The sequence below is a fragment of the Enoplosus armatus genome, chromosome 9 (genome assembly GCF_043641665.1).
Source record: "Enoplosus armatus isolate fEnoArm2 chromosome 9, fEnoArm2.hap1, whole genome shotgun sequence".
Classification (NCBI taxonomy): Eukaryota; Metazoa; Chordata; class Actinopteri; order Centrarchiformes; family Enoplosidae; genus Enoplosus; species Enoplosus armatus.
This window is the reverse complement of record NC_092188.1, coordinates 15,861,641-15,878,191: the sequence shown is the minus strand read 5'-3', so window position 1 is coordinate 15,878,191 and position 16,551 is coordinate 15,861,641. Positions and strand designations below refer to the sequence as shown.

Genomic DNA, 16,551 nt, shown 5'->3' with positions numbered 1-16,551 from the left:
ACTGGACTAGAGGCCTGGTGCTGTCTCACCGTGCATGGAAGACGTGTTGTGTAGTTCAGCTGCAGCTTGCTTGATGCAGAGATGGAGGACATTAATTATATGGTATTGGAGCCAGAGGGTCGGTGCAAATGAGACAGAGGTCTCAGGTGGTTCAGTGTTGGTATTTCTTACTCTCTGTCATACGTACTCTTCTGACAAAAATAACAAACTGTTAAAAGGTTAGATTCTGTTGAACTGCACCGACCTGGTCATATACAGTATATTTTGTGCATGTTACTGCTTTGGGTGATTATCACAAAGCATATTATATAAAGTTCTTTGCCAACAAAAAAACATAAACATCTAAAGAAGCAGCTAGCAGGTGTATTTAACCACCTGCGTTCTCACTAGAGGAAGCTGACTGGTTGTCATGGAGTGTGAATGAGGCAGGCCTGCAGGACTTTTCAAGACTATGACATCATCAAAAGGCAGACATGCTTGTAAAACTTAAGAAAAATTAACTTGATGTGAAAGGGTGCTTCTTTATATGCAAAAGTCACCCACTTTCCTTGACTTATCATCCTCAAAAACTGATAAGGAAAAAGGAAAAGTTCTTCAAAGCATGACTTCTAACACTGCTAAATCAAGCCACTGGCATGCCTCTTCCTTTCAGTCTTCCTCTATTAGTTATAAGAATTTCTGACAATATAGAAGAAACCTTCAACGTCAGAATGCCATGTAAGATACTTTGTCTGAATGAGCTCTGAAAGTGCCTTTTTTTTCTTACACTGGTTCCAAAGTTTGTTGTATTTAAGCCTTATTTTTTTTTTAGCTTACTTGCCATCTAACCATCTAAGAGTCAGAGGTTTATATATTCAACAGACTTGCAGCAGAGGGCAGAAAGAGGTCGCTGCACTGTGTTTTGGATAAATGAGTTTCAGCCCGTGTCGGTCAGTCAAAACAAGGTGAGGTTACGGTGTTAGTTGGAGTAGCAGCAGTCCAAAGAATCAACTGTCTCTCGTCCCTTCAAGAGACAATCAGGTCCCTGTGCTTAAGTTCAAAGTCTACAATCAAATAATATCTAAAATCTCTTCAGAATACCTTTGATAGATTGACTTAAAGTACCCGGTGATTAGACTGTACGGGGTTCAATGACATTTCCATACATTCCAGTCCACCAGACACGGCCAATCAGCCCCAGTTTAAAGTATTCTAATGGATTCCAAATAGTATTTGTCTCCCGCGAGTTGACAGTTTCAGTTTTTGCTACTCTCTGTTGGAGCAGGTGGTGGTTGTGTTTTCTCCTTCGCCTCCGTCTGGCCTTCTTTCTTCTCATCGTCGTCCTTGAAGAACAAAAGAGGAAACATGCCGAGGATACAGCCGATTCCAACACCAAGGGCTTTACCCTGCACAGAGGAAAATGGAAGTAAGAGAGTAACACTGACAAAAAACATGGTTAAGAAAATGAAATAATAATCCACGTCACAGCTTTACAGCCCCATTTCCAGTAAATAAGCCTCTTACATTTGACTTACAAGTGACTTTTTAATCAAACTGTAAATAATTTTGATGCAAGAAAATAAAAGAGGTATCCCCCAACATGCCAGAACAATTGGCATGACCGCTCACTATCAGCCAAGAGCCCTCAGTACTGGACTAATCACTCAACCTAATTAAAGCTAATTACATTTCACACTTCAGCAGTCAGAGCATATTAAAAATCCTTGTCTAATTTTCTTGCACAATGACTGAGTGATGGAAAGGGCACATCACAGAGACTTGTGCGTCTGTTGTCACTGTACAAACACTCCGACCTGGTTTGATGTTTACAACGCATTACATAATAAATAACAGTTAGTGCGGCATGATGATACCAACCGAGTGAGAGCTGACTCTGGTCTGCCACATGTCCGCCTGCTTTGGGCTTAAGTCAGGAATCTGCATTCCCAGCCGAGACGCCAAGGCCTCCACATAACCTGCCAGCCTAAAGAGAGGACGAGACAGGTGGGAAAAAGAATTAGAGAAAAAATAAGAATCAAACTCAACAACGGTGTGAAAGCGAGCTGCAACAATGAATTACTTCTAATGATGGACCCATTATCGTGCTTTGAGAAACAGATGATGAATTATCACTCTGTCTGTTCATTTTGACATATCCCAAGATGGAAAGCCAGTTCAAGCAGAGCAGAGAGACATGGAAGACATAAAGGTCAGTAATAGAGACCAGTTATCATAGAAAAGACTCAGTGAAGCTTCAGATTTGACTCAAATGTAAAGAAAAAGAAGGTCAAAGGAATATTAATATCCTGTAAACAATGCCTTTTGAACATAAACTGTATCACTCAAATACACTCACACACTCACTGGCATATTTAAATTGTGTTTGTTGAAGCTCCAGGATGTAATTTGTACATAGATTAATTTTAGAACCACTTATTCTTCTTTGTTTTGTTCCAGTTTCACATGATAGTCTCCTTTAGAGGTTTTTATACATTACATGTCACAGAACAACACCCAGTGCAGCAAAGTAAACGATAATAACAAAAAACAAAATAAATCAGAACATGTTCCAATCTGCTCCCTTGTTGCTGCCATCTGTCTTAAACCCAGCAGGATGTCAAATATCAGCTCTAACAACAGAAAGGGAGAGAAAGCGCCTCCAGTGTATTCATAATATTAACTGCCAGCACTTGTCAGTGCTTTACACAGATGACAAAGACCAAAGAACAAAGACAGATTGCTGCAGATAAAGAATAGTGTTCACTGAGTGACAGAGATGTAACACTCAAAACTCAATCATAAGAAACTTGAAAGAAGTTGTACGTTTTGTCTGATGTGGAGCACTGAATAACACTGTGTGGAGATGAGTTGTGTGTATCACAGAGCCACAATTTATTTTATGTCCCTTATACAGTAGATATAAAACTATTCCATAAACTATTAAAATACAGATAAATCAGTTGTTTTTATTCTCTATTCATAGATTTTAATTCATAGATCGTCTGCATCCATAAAGCTAGGCATTGACCTGGAGTTATTCTTCTGTGTCCAAACAAACCAGGGGCCTTACAGGCCTCTGAGGGTCTGGTGCCCAGAGCACTTACACACTTTGCTCAGTTGGTAATCCAGCCTTAACGTAATTGTAATTATAAAGGCAGTAAGAGTGTTATGACCAAAATAATAACTGAGCTTCTCTACCTTACTGTCATGTGTCATGTTATGTTTCCAGTCTGAGGCTGCTGGAGCAAAAAAAAATATAGTGCAGGTCAAGCAGTTTCAATGTGAGAAAAGAAATTCAAGTCAATATTTGGACATGGGTCTGGTTCAGTCACTGGCACTAATGGATCCTCAGTTCACTGCACACACAAATAAGCTGCAGCTGGAGCTCTCGAGTCAGGGGAGCGACGAGTAGCAGGTAGAGAGAGAAAGATAAGAGACAAGGAGAAGAAGCCAGTGTGTGTGTATGTGTGTGTTGAGCTGAATGTGTGTGTGCTAGTGGCCTTTCATCCCAGTAGAGCAGAAATAGAAACTTTTCAGTGTTTATCATAACAGATGGACTATTAAGCTAATAAATCCAAATTGATCATGAGGACAATAATTACATAAATCACAGCAGACCAGCATGTTTACGTCGTCTGCCCTGAGTGCACTGTGGCAGATGAATAATGTTGTCAAACTCTATGATGGCAACAGGGGGCAGAATTGAGTCTCTAGTGTCATGTTCAGAGAAATCTATGTATGTGTATTATGTATACTATCTATGTATTATGTATACTATGTATGTATTATGTATACTATGCATGTACTGTTTTTCTCTTCTGCTCGAAAAAATGTCAAATTAAGATAAATATGATATATGATGAAACTCAGCATGCAAAAGTCATCACCAATCCAAGTACTGACTCTCATATTCATAAAAAATGCTTTTAGATTTGACTGGTACACTCCTGCCTTTGAGTCAAATCCAGTCCAAATATGTCATATATTTGCAACAGCAGATGGCAAAAGAAAACAGGTCTGCATTTGAACGTTCAAATGATGAAATAGCTAAGGCCTTGGACTCTTCTCGACATTAGACTCACTGTGTGATGAGAAGACAGAAGGCTGAGAATCCGCCTGGCTGCACCAGAAGCAATAAAAACTCAATCCACACATTTTACCAGAAACTAAAACTAAAGGTTTTGTGTTTTCTTCCAGGAACAACAACTGAATCTGTTAGCACGATCAAAGCATTAAGTGTGGGCAGTAAAAAAACTATATTCTGCTGTGTTGGATTTAAATAGTTAAAAAGGCAAAGCTGCTCTCATATTAGTGGCGATATCTAGGAAAGTGTTTGAGCGGTGGTGCCATTGTCAGGGATGGGAATCCAAATCAGTGAGTAACTACAGGGAATAAAAATGTTACAATGATAAATGAGCTACAGTCCATATGGTTTGTTTCAAAAGGAGTGGTTGGAGGGTCATTATAGAAATCATCCTTCCACAGGATAAACTAGGATTGTGCCACAATTTAAACAAGCATCCGCCCTACTGAGGTATCCTTATGCAAAAAAACTGAATCCCTTCATGTCTGTAACAAATGTTGGAGGCAAATCTATATTTTCCCTGAAGGGATCAATGAAGTATGACTATTGTTAATCCTGAAAAATGTATGAGGAAAAAAACTGATACATTTAACTATCAATCATCCATTGCCTTTATCTGCTTTGTACAATATGCTTTAACTCATCCCAGCATGCAATAGGTGTAAGGTAGAAATACAGACATCACAGGGTTATGTGTCAGGAATCAAACCATTTTTCATTCCCTAGAGCCCGCTAATGGGATTGTTGTCCTGTTTTTTCTAACTTGGCTGAATGCAATAATGCTTGACTGTCTGCTCCAGAAAGCCACTGATGCATTGGGCCCATAAGGAACACATACAGCAGCTGAAGCTAAGCATCAACTGGCTGAACGGTCAGAATGACTCATGAGCTAAATGATCTTCAACGAGGTTAAGCTGGTTTCCCACATCTGTCAAAAACAAACACACAAGCACGGAGGAAAATCGTAAAAATTCACCCAAGCATGAACCCCCCTACACGTGAAAAATGAACACACACTCACAAACACATATGTGGATAGAGCTGCACAGATTGCTCACCACAGGCACAAACACACACAAAACAAACAAACACACACACACACACATTTTATTGAAGAGCAGGGAGTCGGAGCAGCAGAGCTCAGTCACTGTCTCTTAGTTGAGGAAAACAGACGTTGAGTGGGAGGATTTACAAACAATCATTGCAACGTAACCACTACACTATTGACCGAAGAGACTCCGGAGGAACATGCTGTAGTGACAGCTACATCTATTTGTGCTGTTCGATTACATGACTGAGAAAATCTCACTTTCGCAGAGAAGCTGGTGCCTTTGACTTTCACTGGGAGTTCTTGCGGATCAGCAGACTAATGTGTACATGAACGGGGTTTGAGACTCGTCTTACATCCTCTCCTGCTAGTCATCAGCGTTCTCACCGCTGTGCTTCCTGTCTGTCTCCATTACCTCTTATAACAGAGGTTTCAATTTACTTATCATACTTACTTTCATTTAAAAACTTAACAATCTTATTGTGTCTGCAGAAATGTTTATCCACTCCACCCAGTGTGATCTCCAAGTACAACACTGGCGCATGTGCTACAGGGTTTCTGTAACACAACTGAAAGACAAATGAGACTTTACAGCAAATGTAAACTTAAAGGATGCCGAGGTTCACAGTAAGCATATTAGCAGCATTTTGAATCACTCTCTAGAGCTTTTAATTTGGCTCATTGAGGCAGGCGAGAACAATTCTAACTGAACATCATTACACCCAGACTGTCTGAAAATGGGGCTGTTGATCCTCTTCCAAGTGAACTGCAGTGAGTTTGTTAGGGAGTGAGAATGTAATCCAAGCCAACTACAGGAAACAACCTCCAAAATATGCAAATGTATGGGTACAAGGACAGACTTTTCTGGTATTTTTTTTATATTTGCTGTAATTAAAGGCACTAAATAGGTTGAGAACAGCAAAGAGTACAAGAGCTGCAACTACTAGTCCAAACATTCAAACAAATCAGCAACAATTTAAATAATTTATTAGTTGTTAAAGTCATTTTTCAAGAAAAAATGCAACTGGTTTCACCTTATCAAAATGGAATATTTGCTGGTCTTCCTACTTTATTATGATAGCAAACTGAATATCTTTGTGTTTTGGACTGTTGTTCAGGCCATGATAGTTAGCCCTAGTCATTGTACACGTCATTCAGGCTCAGCAAAACTTAAAGGCACAGGATTAAGACTTGCTTTGACTCCCACTGTCTTTAACCTGGTGGAGTAAAGTCTGTCCGAAAAGTTATTCATTATTAAATTAAATTGAGCCACTTGCATTGCGAGGATCTGAGCAGACTAAATACCAAAGCTGCAACAGGTTTGCAGTAAAGAGGCATCTGGGATCTCCTCATCCGTCACCTTCTGATCAAAGTTTATCCACAACCTCAGCAGTAAGTCTACTAAGCCTCCTCAGCTCTCAACTGCCACTAAAGCGACACCGGCTCCCAGAGTAATCTCAAGCACAGGGTCTATATGTGTGCACTTAAGAAGCCTTTCCTCTTTGAAATGAAGATGAGCAGTGATGCAAATGTTGCGGTGAAGAGCCCCTGCAGGAGCTCCACTGAGACAACGTGTAGCAGACAAACAGCCTTCACACTCACAGGTGTAAATCCATCAAATGAAAAAAAAAAACCCTCTCTTGTCTGGTCTAATCGAGTCTCACCTTGACAAACTGGCCACAAGGGCTCTGCTTTCCAATTATGATTGAGTGGCAAACACAGACGCACACACAGAGGCAGAACTGTGTGTGTCTACTGAGAGTGCTTACAAAGGCCAGAACAACTTAGCTAATCCATCACACTAAAACTGTGCAAAGGACCACACAGTCTCTACAGTTGTATTTCTACACGTCTGTCTATTTATTATCTCGTCTGTTTTGCTGACTCTCTCTGTATTTAAATGACGAAGACTCATTATCTGGTTTCACTAATAATCACTGAAATACAACCAGCAGGCTGCTGGTGGCACATTACTGTAAGTGTAATGGTTGGTTAAGCCCATGAAGCAGGTTAGGAGGCTGATTATAATCCCTGTGGCCACCAGGAGGCTCTGACGTGGATAACAGTCATGAATCAGCTGACTGAACCTGATAACACATAGCAATCATTTGAAAGGATCCCAGACTCATCACACACGTTTTTAAAAATAATTTTGGAGGAAGGGAGAAAGAAACTCTAGATGATTTTGTTTTGTTTCTTTCAGTGAAAACAAAATAAAAATGAAGAGAGATGGAGGAGGAAAACAACACACTTGAATCTTGGCTTGAATTAATGAGGCAAATTTGGAGAGCTTGAATTTTTTTTTTTACAACTTGGGGTTTTAGTACGTCAGCAATAAAATAGTTTATGATAAACAGAGTATAAAGCTGGTTATTAGAACCAGAATTATACTATGTTCATAGTTACACAAACCTGAAATGTACATCAATACATTACAGGTTGTAAGCAGTCAGAGTCTGATCAGACCATAAATAAATAATATTGCATAAAATCTTCACAACAAAAGTCAGTACAACAAAACCAAATATAATCGCAGTATCTTTTTTTTTTAAAAGATGACTTTGTTAAACAATGTATTATGATGAGTTTTTAAATGAATCTGTAAGAAGAGCAACATGATGTATGTCCTTTACATCTGTTAATAACTGGTTTAACATCAAGATTTAGTTCTTCAAGGATTTCTTTTCTTCTATAGCTGTAACCTTACTTGATTCAGTTAAGTCTCCTCCTTTAGACACACCTTGTTCAGACTGTCTTGATTTAATCAAACCACATTGATAAGCTTTTCTTATTCATGGTAATATCTCTTTTCATGCTGTTTTACAATCACAGTCTTTTCTCTTCTGGGACACAAACCTCTGGTGGCTGTATTTCTCTTTCTCCCTTGATGCTTATTCATGCTTATCCTCCTCTGGGCTTAATTCAATAATGACCTATTTAATGACTTAAACTTCACTTAAGGGAGTGGAGTGGTAAAAAAGGACCCTGTATATCATAATTTGCATACCTGGGTGGACAAAAACATTGTATTGCTGTAATTTACCATGTAATAGGATAAACAGATATTAATAGGTAATAAGATATTACCATAGTCTTTCTTCACATTTCATCAAATGACAGAATGAGGGTATTCATTGTAAGTCACTGAACTGTTTCCGTCCTCCTACAACCTCCCATGACTTACAGAAACTTTAAGGATAATAGTTGCCTGTGTGCTTGTGTGTGAGTATGTGTGTCTTGGTGTGTGTGTGTGTGTGTGTGTGTGAAATTCTTACCCCAGCCCTGCCAGATCAGACACCAGGTTGCCAAGGGCAGCAGCTGCAGAAAATGCGAGAGGAGAAAGAGACACAATTACAAAATGAGTCAGGAAATTGAGGTTTGTGTCACAGAGTGTGTTTGTCTGGAAACTGACTTTTTCATTATATGAAACACAAGAAATGACACACTCTTCCTTCCACCACTCAGAGGCATGTACCTGGAGTCATCTGCCAGCAGACAGTATGGTGAATGTTAACAGGTTACTAAATTCATTCCCCTTATTATCAATACATGGTGTTAGGAATAAATATGAACTGAATAATGAGTGGTGAGCTACACAAGCTGTGAAAATACTGGAGGACAGAATGTGTAGTTCAAGTACACGTACATCAGAAATACTTAAAGCATATATCTGTAACTGAGGGTGAGGTGTTGTCCAGGAGCTGGAGAGACAGACGGGCACCTTAATTATCTTCACATGCCTTCCTCTATTTCCCTTTGGTACTTGATGATATTACACCACATGTCACATGAGTGGCCACTTGCATTGCAGAGGACAGGAGCAAGAAGCAGCATGTGTGGACCAGTAAGCATACACTAATATTTAGCCTCACAATTAACCATGAAGCCACATAATCATTTCTAAATATGAAAGACACAGAGAGCAAATATTCAGTATTTTTTATTTTATTTTTTTTTTTACAATAACCATACACTGCTTATTCTTTACCATGCTAGTTTTTGCTGTTGACTCGCACCCTGAGCCTAATAACTTCACATGAATAATCAGCAGGAGAGCAGCACTTCACAAAGTGCCCAAGGAGAGGAGGATGAGGGCACGTTGAAATGACTCATGAAAGCAGCAGACCTGTGTGTCATCATCCCTGAATATATCTGGGACTCTATCTGGGTCTCTCAGTGCAGCAGTGCTGGAGGAGTGAAGACCAGGAGTTGGGAAGAGAGTTGTGTTAAATAATCTGCTTGTTCTGTTGCTTGTGTGTTACTGTAGTAGTGGCGCCTAAAAGAGGGAATAAAGTCTGCGCTTTACTTGTGTTCTCTCTGTTATCCATAACCCTGAGTTCAGAGTATTGCTGCAGCTGCTGCAGTGGCACAGGCACCCTCAGGGGAACAGAAACTCAGCAGTACCATCTCTGCTATGACACAATCTCCATCTAACTCTGACAGGAGGTCTTGAGTGCTTCAGTCCAACTAACTTCCTGCTACTGTAGCAACAAGGTTTAAAACAACATATAACGTACCCAAACTGACAATCTGTAGTCATACATCTGAAACAAAACACATACAGGACCCTGCACCCGCATTAATAAGCATTCAGATAAGACTCAATGCAAGAGTCACAGTATAATTAGAGAAGTCTGTGTGTGCAGAGATCCAGGAAAGTGTTGTTTACTGTGTCTCAGCAGGCCTATGACCCTGACCTCACTGAAGAGAGACTCGTCTGCCTGCAGGAACAAAGCATCAATGTTAATAAGCTGCTGGTCTGTCTGTATTTGGCTCCAATCAAGCTTGTTGCTCTGCGATAAGCTCTTTGGATGACTTTATTACTACTTCAGAGTGCAAGGAGAGAGGCAGAGCAAACGGGAAGGAAAGTGTGCGAGTTTCTAATTCTTGGCCAAGTTCAGTGCCAAAACACACAAAGTGGATTTGTGCTAAATGAGGAGCTTGTTGTGGTATTTCAGACAGAAAAGACTGACTGTAACTCTTAACAGTGAATAAAAAATCAGCCTGTTTTTGAGAACAGAGAAAAAACCAGGCTGATTTTATTTGTTAAGCTTGGGACAGAAGTTCTTTGTTTGCAATGTTATGTTTTATGTAAGAGATAATATTCATGTCAGGCAAAAATATTTTTACAGTGGTGCAACATTTGTTAAACTGTATATCGAAGTTTCTGGCTGCAGCACACACTAAAATACATGTTGTAATTAGTTTCTACACATTTCTACATTTAGAGACATAAGGTTGACATGAGTCAAATACTCTCCTTTATATTGTCTCGGCAATATGGAGGATGTCCTTTCACACAGACTGTAAACAGTACACAGTGTGTCCTCACTGTGACACACACTTGAAATGTACTTTATGTATTAGCGATATTGTTATTTTTGTTGTTGTTGTTAGACAATCTGTCATGGTCTCCTGGCAGTGATGGAAGGTTGTTTGAAATAAAAAAGAGGCAGATTACAGAGTAAAGGTCATTAATACAGGCAACATGTAGTCAGAAGATAATGTGCTGTCATTATACAGACCTCCGTACAAGCCTCTGAGGGGGCAGATGTAATGGAGAACCCATCAGGGTTGATTATGTGGTCAAGCTACTCAAATGTAATTACAAACTCAGGTCAGCTGTCTGCCTTTAACTCAGCGCTCTCTCTGCTTCAGTCCACTTCCACAGGACGGCGAGACATGCAATCACACTCAAAAGACGTGATTCTGAAGCAGAGATTTAGATTACCATGTAACAGACGCTTTCACAACTTTCAATGAGCAGTGAAACCCTTGTACTTCATCCATCACTCTCACTAATTAGATAAAAGAAAGATTCAGAGAGGGAGGGACTCAGAGAAAGGAGAGAGCGAGTGAAGTAGGTTTGAAAAATGACAAGAGACAGCTTTTATATTTTTTGGATGGAGTTTCACTTCTGGGTAAAAATAAAACATCAGACCATTTAGCCAACACGGAAAGATTTAGACTTCCTTCCCTGTTCTTCTGCTCTTTTTTATCACATGCTTACTTCATGATGGATGTCTCCATCTTTCAAAGAAACTTTCTAAAACTTTCTTAGTCCTGCAGCAAAACCAGAGATACTGTCTGCATGTGTATCATCCACAGTCGTCTCTACTGGTGAATAAATGGGCCATGAAACAATGTGAAATAACAGATGGGAGACAGTGGGAGCTTTTTATTGGCGCCTCTTGCTTTTGTCTGCAAGACTCACTTAGCAGCTATAAGCCATGATAGGTACACCTACACATAACTGTACATAGGTGTTATCACTCAAAGCTGGGTGTGTATTTACTGCATGTGTGTTCGTGTGCGACAGCTGCAGCTGTAGAAAGGCTTAAAGTACGGCTATATATATATATATATATATATATATATATAAACATAATAATGTAATATAATTATGAGAATCTGACAATAATGATCCAACTGTGGGGACCTGGAAAGGGCATGGGTCTCTGAAGGAGCAGGGCGATTTTGATTTGAGTTAATCACTGTAGCTGTAATTTTAAATGGTTTTAATCCTATTTGGAAGTTTTCACATCATTACCTCCGTTTAAATGATGTAATTGGCCCAACTCAGCAGAAAACCATCTTCTGGCAGCACAGCCGCCATCTTCCTCGAGCCAGCTGAGCCACATTTGCCTCCTAGAACCTGTTTGATTGCTGGACTTGACTGCAGACTTGCAACTCGCGCTAAATGACTCAGGACTGAGTTAGATAACTGCAGACCTCAAAATGTCCCAAATGTAGCAGGGAAGAAAAAACTGAGAAAATTGAGTCTGAGCGAGAGAAACTGGGTTGAGGCTATACTTGAGGAAAGAACAGAAGCTCCCTCTGTTTTTCGTCTATCAGTGGCTGTGTGGCAGTTTTATAATTTCTTTTATAATTATCTGGGGATTTTCGCAGCTGGAGCTCACACGCAAACCTGGATTGGAAAATCTCTTTATGCCACTCAGAGATAACAGACTCTGCCTGTCAAGCTACTAGTAGCCGGTCTGAAAAATGAAATTTAGATTTTCTACCAGAGTTTGCAACCTGATAACCCATTTGTCTATAAATCCCACCAGACTTGAAAGTGCTACTTTGGCCTAATCAAAATCCCAATCTTCCATTCATAGCAAAGTTCCCTAAGAAAATGAAACAAAACTTGTAAATCTACAAGAGCAGGATCAAAAGCTTGTTTGACACCTCAAAATGAAAATTCAAATACCTCTTCTTTCACTAAATCCCTGACAGATCCATCGCTCCTTGATTTAGTCTGCACTGGTCAAGTTTTCTACATCTCTGCAGTTCCCCGTGAAGTAGAGTAAAAGCAGCTTCAGGCCTCGGCCTCCTCTGCTGTGTTACAGCATCAGCTTTGACTCCTTTAAGTCTTTCAGACTGATCCGTTTACGGAGTCTGCTTGATCTTTAAAAGCGTGACCTAAAAACAACAAAAACTTTTAACTTTTATGACCACCAGCAGCAACAAACAAATCAGAAGAGGAAAGATAAAGCTTGCAGAGTAGAAGGAGGAATGCCAGTTGCCCTGAAACCACAGCACCTTTCTGCAACCAAAAGTAGTATTTTATTTTATTTTATTTTTAGTATTAAAGTATTTCAAAAATGTAACATAATAACCTCAGTGTCTCCACCAGATACACTGAAAAGGAACAAGTGATAACATTTAATGCAAACGTACCTCTTTAAGTGGACATGACTACACCCATTCAATCTGCTTGTGAACAGCATGATCATATTATTTTATCTAGGTCAGCCAGTCTCTCTCTCTCTCTCTTTCTCTCTCTAATGTTATCTCACTTCGTTTTTTTTGGATTAGTGTCACTGCACTGGTCAGACTGTGAGTTTATCATTAAAGCCTCATTATGAGACAGTGTATTCGGTCGACACTGAAATTGAAAATGCCTCTTTCCATTTAAGATATAAGAGATGGGAGTCCACTATGATTTGGCATACCATCACTCTGATTAGGAAGTAGACAGGCAGTCGGCTTGGAGTCCGGGCCGGCAAAATACATTTCTCAACCAAAACTATGTCTGTGAGTAAAACTTTTTGTATTATACTTCTTTTTTCTGTAACTAAATTTCTAAAAAACCCAACCCTCAGACACACTTACTGACCGCACTGATTTGTATTAGAAATGTAAATATTTCTCATTAGATATTACGTTACATCAGGATCATGACATTCTCTTACCCGCCATAGTTGAAATACCGAGGATCACGCCGATGGATAACTCAATCTGTGTACCCTGAGAAACACACACGCACACACACCCACACACACACACACACACACACACATTACACAAGTTAGTTTGTAAGACAGGAAAGCTCAGCTAATGTATGGGTTTATAACAAATGACATGTATCTGTTCATGCTAGAGAAATACAGAAATGAAATTTAATCGAGGTTAACTTCGTATGGGGCCAATTCTGGACTACTTAATGGTTCGGGATGCCAGTATTCTTTTTAATCTCTTCCTCCGTTTAATGTTTCATTACATTGACTAAAAGTCTCTCTCCTCTTTACTTTTTAACTTAAAGTTTTTTTTACTTCAACCAAGTAACATGGTAGCTTCTAATCAAAGTCTACTTGTAGCGTTAAAAGCTTTTGAAGATTTTCTAGAAGCTTTCAGTCTTTTAGTTTATGGTTTCCTGGCTTTAGTGCAGACCTCTTATCCCATACAAATGGAAAGCAGCCTGAGATCTTCAGGCAGGGTGCATTCGTTTCTCTCACAGTCTGGACTGAAAGAATAAAGGGGACGCTCTGGAAGTACAGTCAGACATTTACAGTCACTTACTTTAAAAAACACAATTTTACCTAATGCACTTTTCACAGACAAGTTGAATCCGGCCCAAATGTGTGATTAATCGCTGATTTCAATTTTCACACTGTTTCAGAGTCTGCTTTGTAAAGAGCAAAAAACAGCAGTCTGGTCTGAATATTTTATATAATATCTGCATGTTCTTACTTTTTGTTACAGTATATTGCTTTTTTTGTCAAAGCTATGCCATCATGTTCTATGTAGATTTATTCTCTTTTGTTTGTTTCTCTTCTATATATTTTTTTTCACTCTATTTGCCTTTCCCCCATAAGAATTCATCTCTGTGTTAAAAACAACTCTGCTGTGGAGGCACACTTTGAATTAAGCTGATAAATTCATTCTGCTCCACTGGGTTTAGAAATGTATTTGAACAACTTCACAAAGACTTACTAAATCAAAAGTGGGTACGCTTGCGGCAGGCAAATTGCTAAAAAAATGTATAGAAAGTTAAAAGACAAAGATAAAAGGATGAAACAGAGAGAGATGGGACACAGACTGCCAAACAATGACGCGGAGAAAACAGGAAATACATTGCGAGATAAATACAGTAACATCAATCAAAGACTTTTCTTGTTCTCCCTTGATGCTTCCAGCCAAAGTTCCCAACAGTATTGTGAGCACATACAACATATTCTTCATGCAGCGGTGCCCCCTGTGGGAATCAAACTCTTAACACTGAGTAAATCTCTCTATACCCACTGAGCTGCATGAGGCTGACAGACTTACAGCAACAATCATGATGCAGTTGTCCAAGAATCCAAATCCAACGAAAGGGAGTGCATTGTGCAGCAGGACTGCAAAATAACAAACAAACAAACAATAATTCACCAACAGATAAAATATGCACACAGTTTGTAAATTGTGTTTGAGTCTGAATTAATAGATCCATTAGACATAATTGAGTCTCGCAGAGCAGAACGAACACAAACACAGAAGATACGAGAACATAAAACACTTCCGTGCTGAAAAGAAAATTAATACTGTGAAGCTGCTTTTGGCAGGTGCTTGAAATAAAGATAGTCATAATAATAATACTGAAGATGGACCCTAGCTCTATTTATTTATTCAAACATGTTTTAATATGTTGCTGTAACAGATTCAATTGTGGAGGCATGTTACAAAAACATGACTGAAGTGTTGGGATTTCAGTTGAAGCCACATGCTTCATACAACGTGGCAGAAAATACACTATTAACCCGTGGAAAGAATTTAATACTTTGCATGATTCCAATCAATGTACTCCTCAGTTATACCTCCGACATTTAGACAAATCTTACAATCTCTACCATTATGAACTTGCCATGTTTAGCTAACAGTTCATGTTTTCTGACGCCTTTAATGTCTTATTTCATCTAATTTGTGCCAATGTTTTACTTTGATACATGTTTTGCTAGCAAGACAACTAGAAGAATATATTTTCCAATTTCCTAACCTCGACTCAATATGTGACATGTAAAACAAGTTGCATGAAACTAATACTGATCTCACATGAGGAAAACTGTGTAGTAGTGTAGTAGCAAGCAAAGTGAAAATAATAAATATTAGTAAATAAGTGTCAGGCAGTAAAATGTGATTCGTAAATACACACTAAAGTACCACAAGTTAGTGGGCAAGTTATAATATCTTATTTCTGTAGCACAGTCAAGGTCTTTTCCTAAACTGAAATGGGTTTCGTCTTTTAAAATGAAAAAATTGGATTGGATTCTAAATGTCACCCACCGCTCCAGGGGGAGTTTCGTCTATTCTAGTTGAAGTTCATGTGAAGTTCAGTCTAGTTTGAGTAACTAAGCTGCAACAAAGTGTTTGCTTAAAGCATCATTGCTGCTGAATACCAGTCATTTCTTCTCTAAAGCTCTTATTCTGCCACAGCTCTCCTTCAATCTTGCTGTTAGGGCCTCAGTACACACAACACCTACTCACTCATATATTAAATACAGACTTTACTTCAATGCTACACCAGGGGCAACTATGACTGGATTGTGAAGAGCACTCCATCTCTTGGTACTGAGACCTGTAGAATCAAATACTGGTGTTTGGTTTGGATGCTTCACTGCAGAAAATACAAACGAGGACTGAAGAGCGAAAGTCTTCATAACAGCATTGAGTGAGTTCTGTGCAGAGAAAGCTTGATATTTGTTAGACCCTTTGCCTCTTGTCTCTCTAGTATCCTTTCATATACAACATCATCGACTAACGACGACAGGTTGCATGACTACTGCGTTTAGCTGACCATGAACTAAAAAGACTCATTCCCAACTCCAAACTGTCCTCACAGCTTTTATGACGGGGAACACCAAGATCCCCAAATTTTTATTTCCCGATGAGAACCCCTTATCTCCCCTGGACTCGGCTATTCCAGGCTACTTTAACCTGTTTTGCACATTAAAACCTTCGAGGACAAAATATAAGCAACGGGTCAGAGGAGGAAATTAAAAATGGGCTCCTCCGACTATACAAGTTCCAATTACTGCACTTTGCACTATTTTTGTACTTTGTGAATAAAATGACTAATCATAAAGCTGTTTGAGGAATATTTTAATAAAAAAAGACAACCATTGGGTAACTCTAACAAATCTTATCAGTTTCTTTTGTTTTGAAGGAAAATTAAACC

The 16,551-nt window shown here is 39.2% G+C and overlaps 1 protein-coding gene across 1 annotated transcript in view; it reads right to left on the bottom strand.

Moving 5' to 3' along the window:
• Positions 1 to 999: 999 nt before the first annotated feature.
• The window catches only part of LOC139290584 (transmembrane protein 65-like), a 30,847-nt gene continuing 15,295 nt past the window's right edge, over positions 1,000 to 16,551 (bottom strand). Inside the window, exons 4-8 of the mRNA XM_070912406.1 lie at positions 14,667 to 14,734; positions 13,310 to 13,364; positions 8,387 to 8,429; positions 1,858 to 1,963; positions 1,000 to 1,385 (exon numbers count right to left, since the gene is read on the bottom strand). Of these exons, the coding sequence (XP_070768507.1) occupies positions 1,236 to 1,385; positions 1,858 to 1,963; positions 8,387 to 8,429; positions 13,310 to 13,364; positions 14,667 to 14,734 (422 nt within the window). The 3' untranslated portion in view covers positions 1,000 to 1,235. The remainder of the gene's footprint in view (positions 1,386 to 1,857; positions 1,964 to 8,386; positions 8,430 to 13,309; positions 13,365 to 14,666; positions 14,735 to 16,551) is intronic.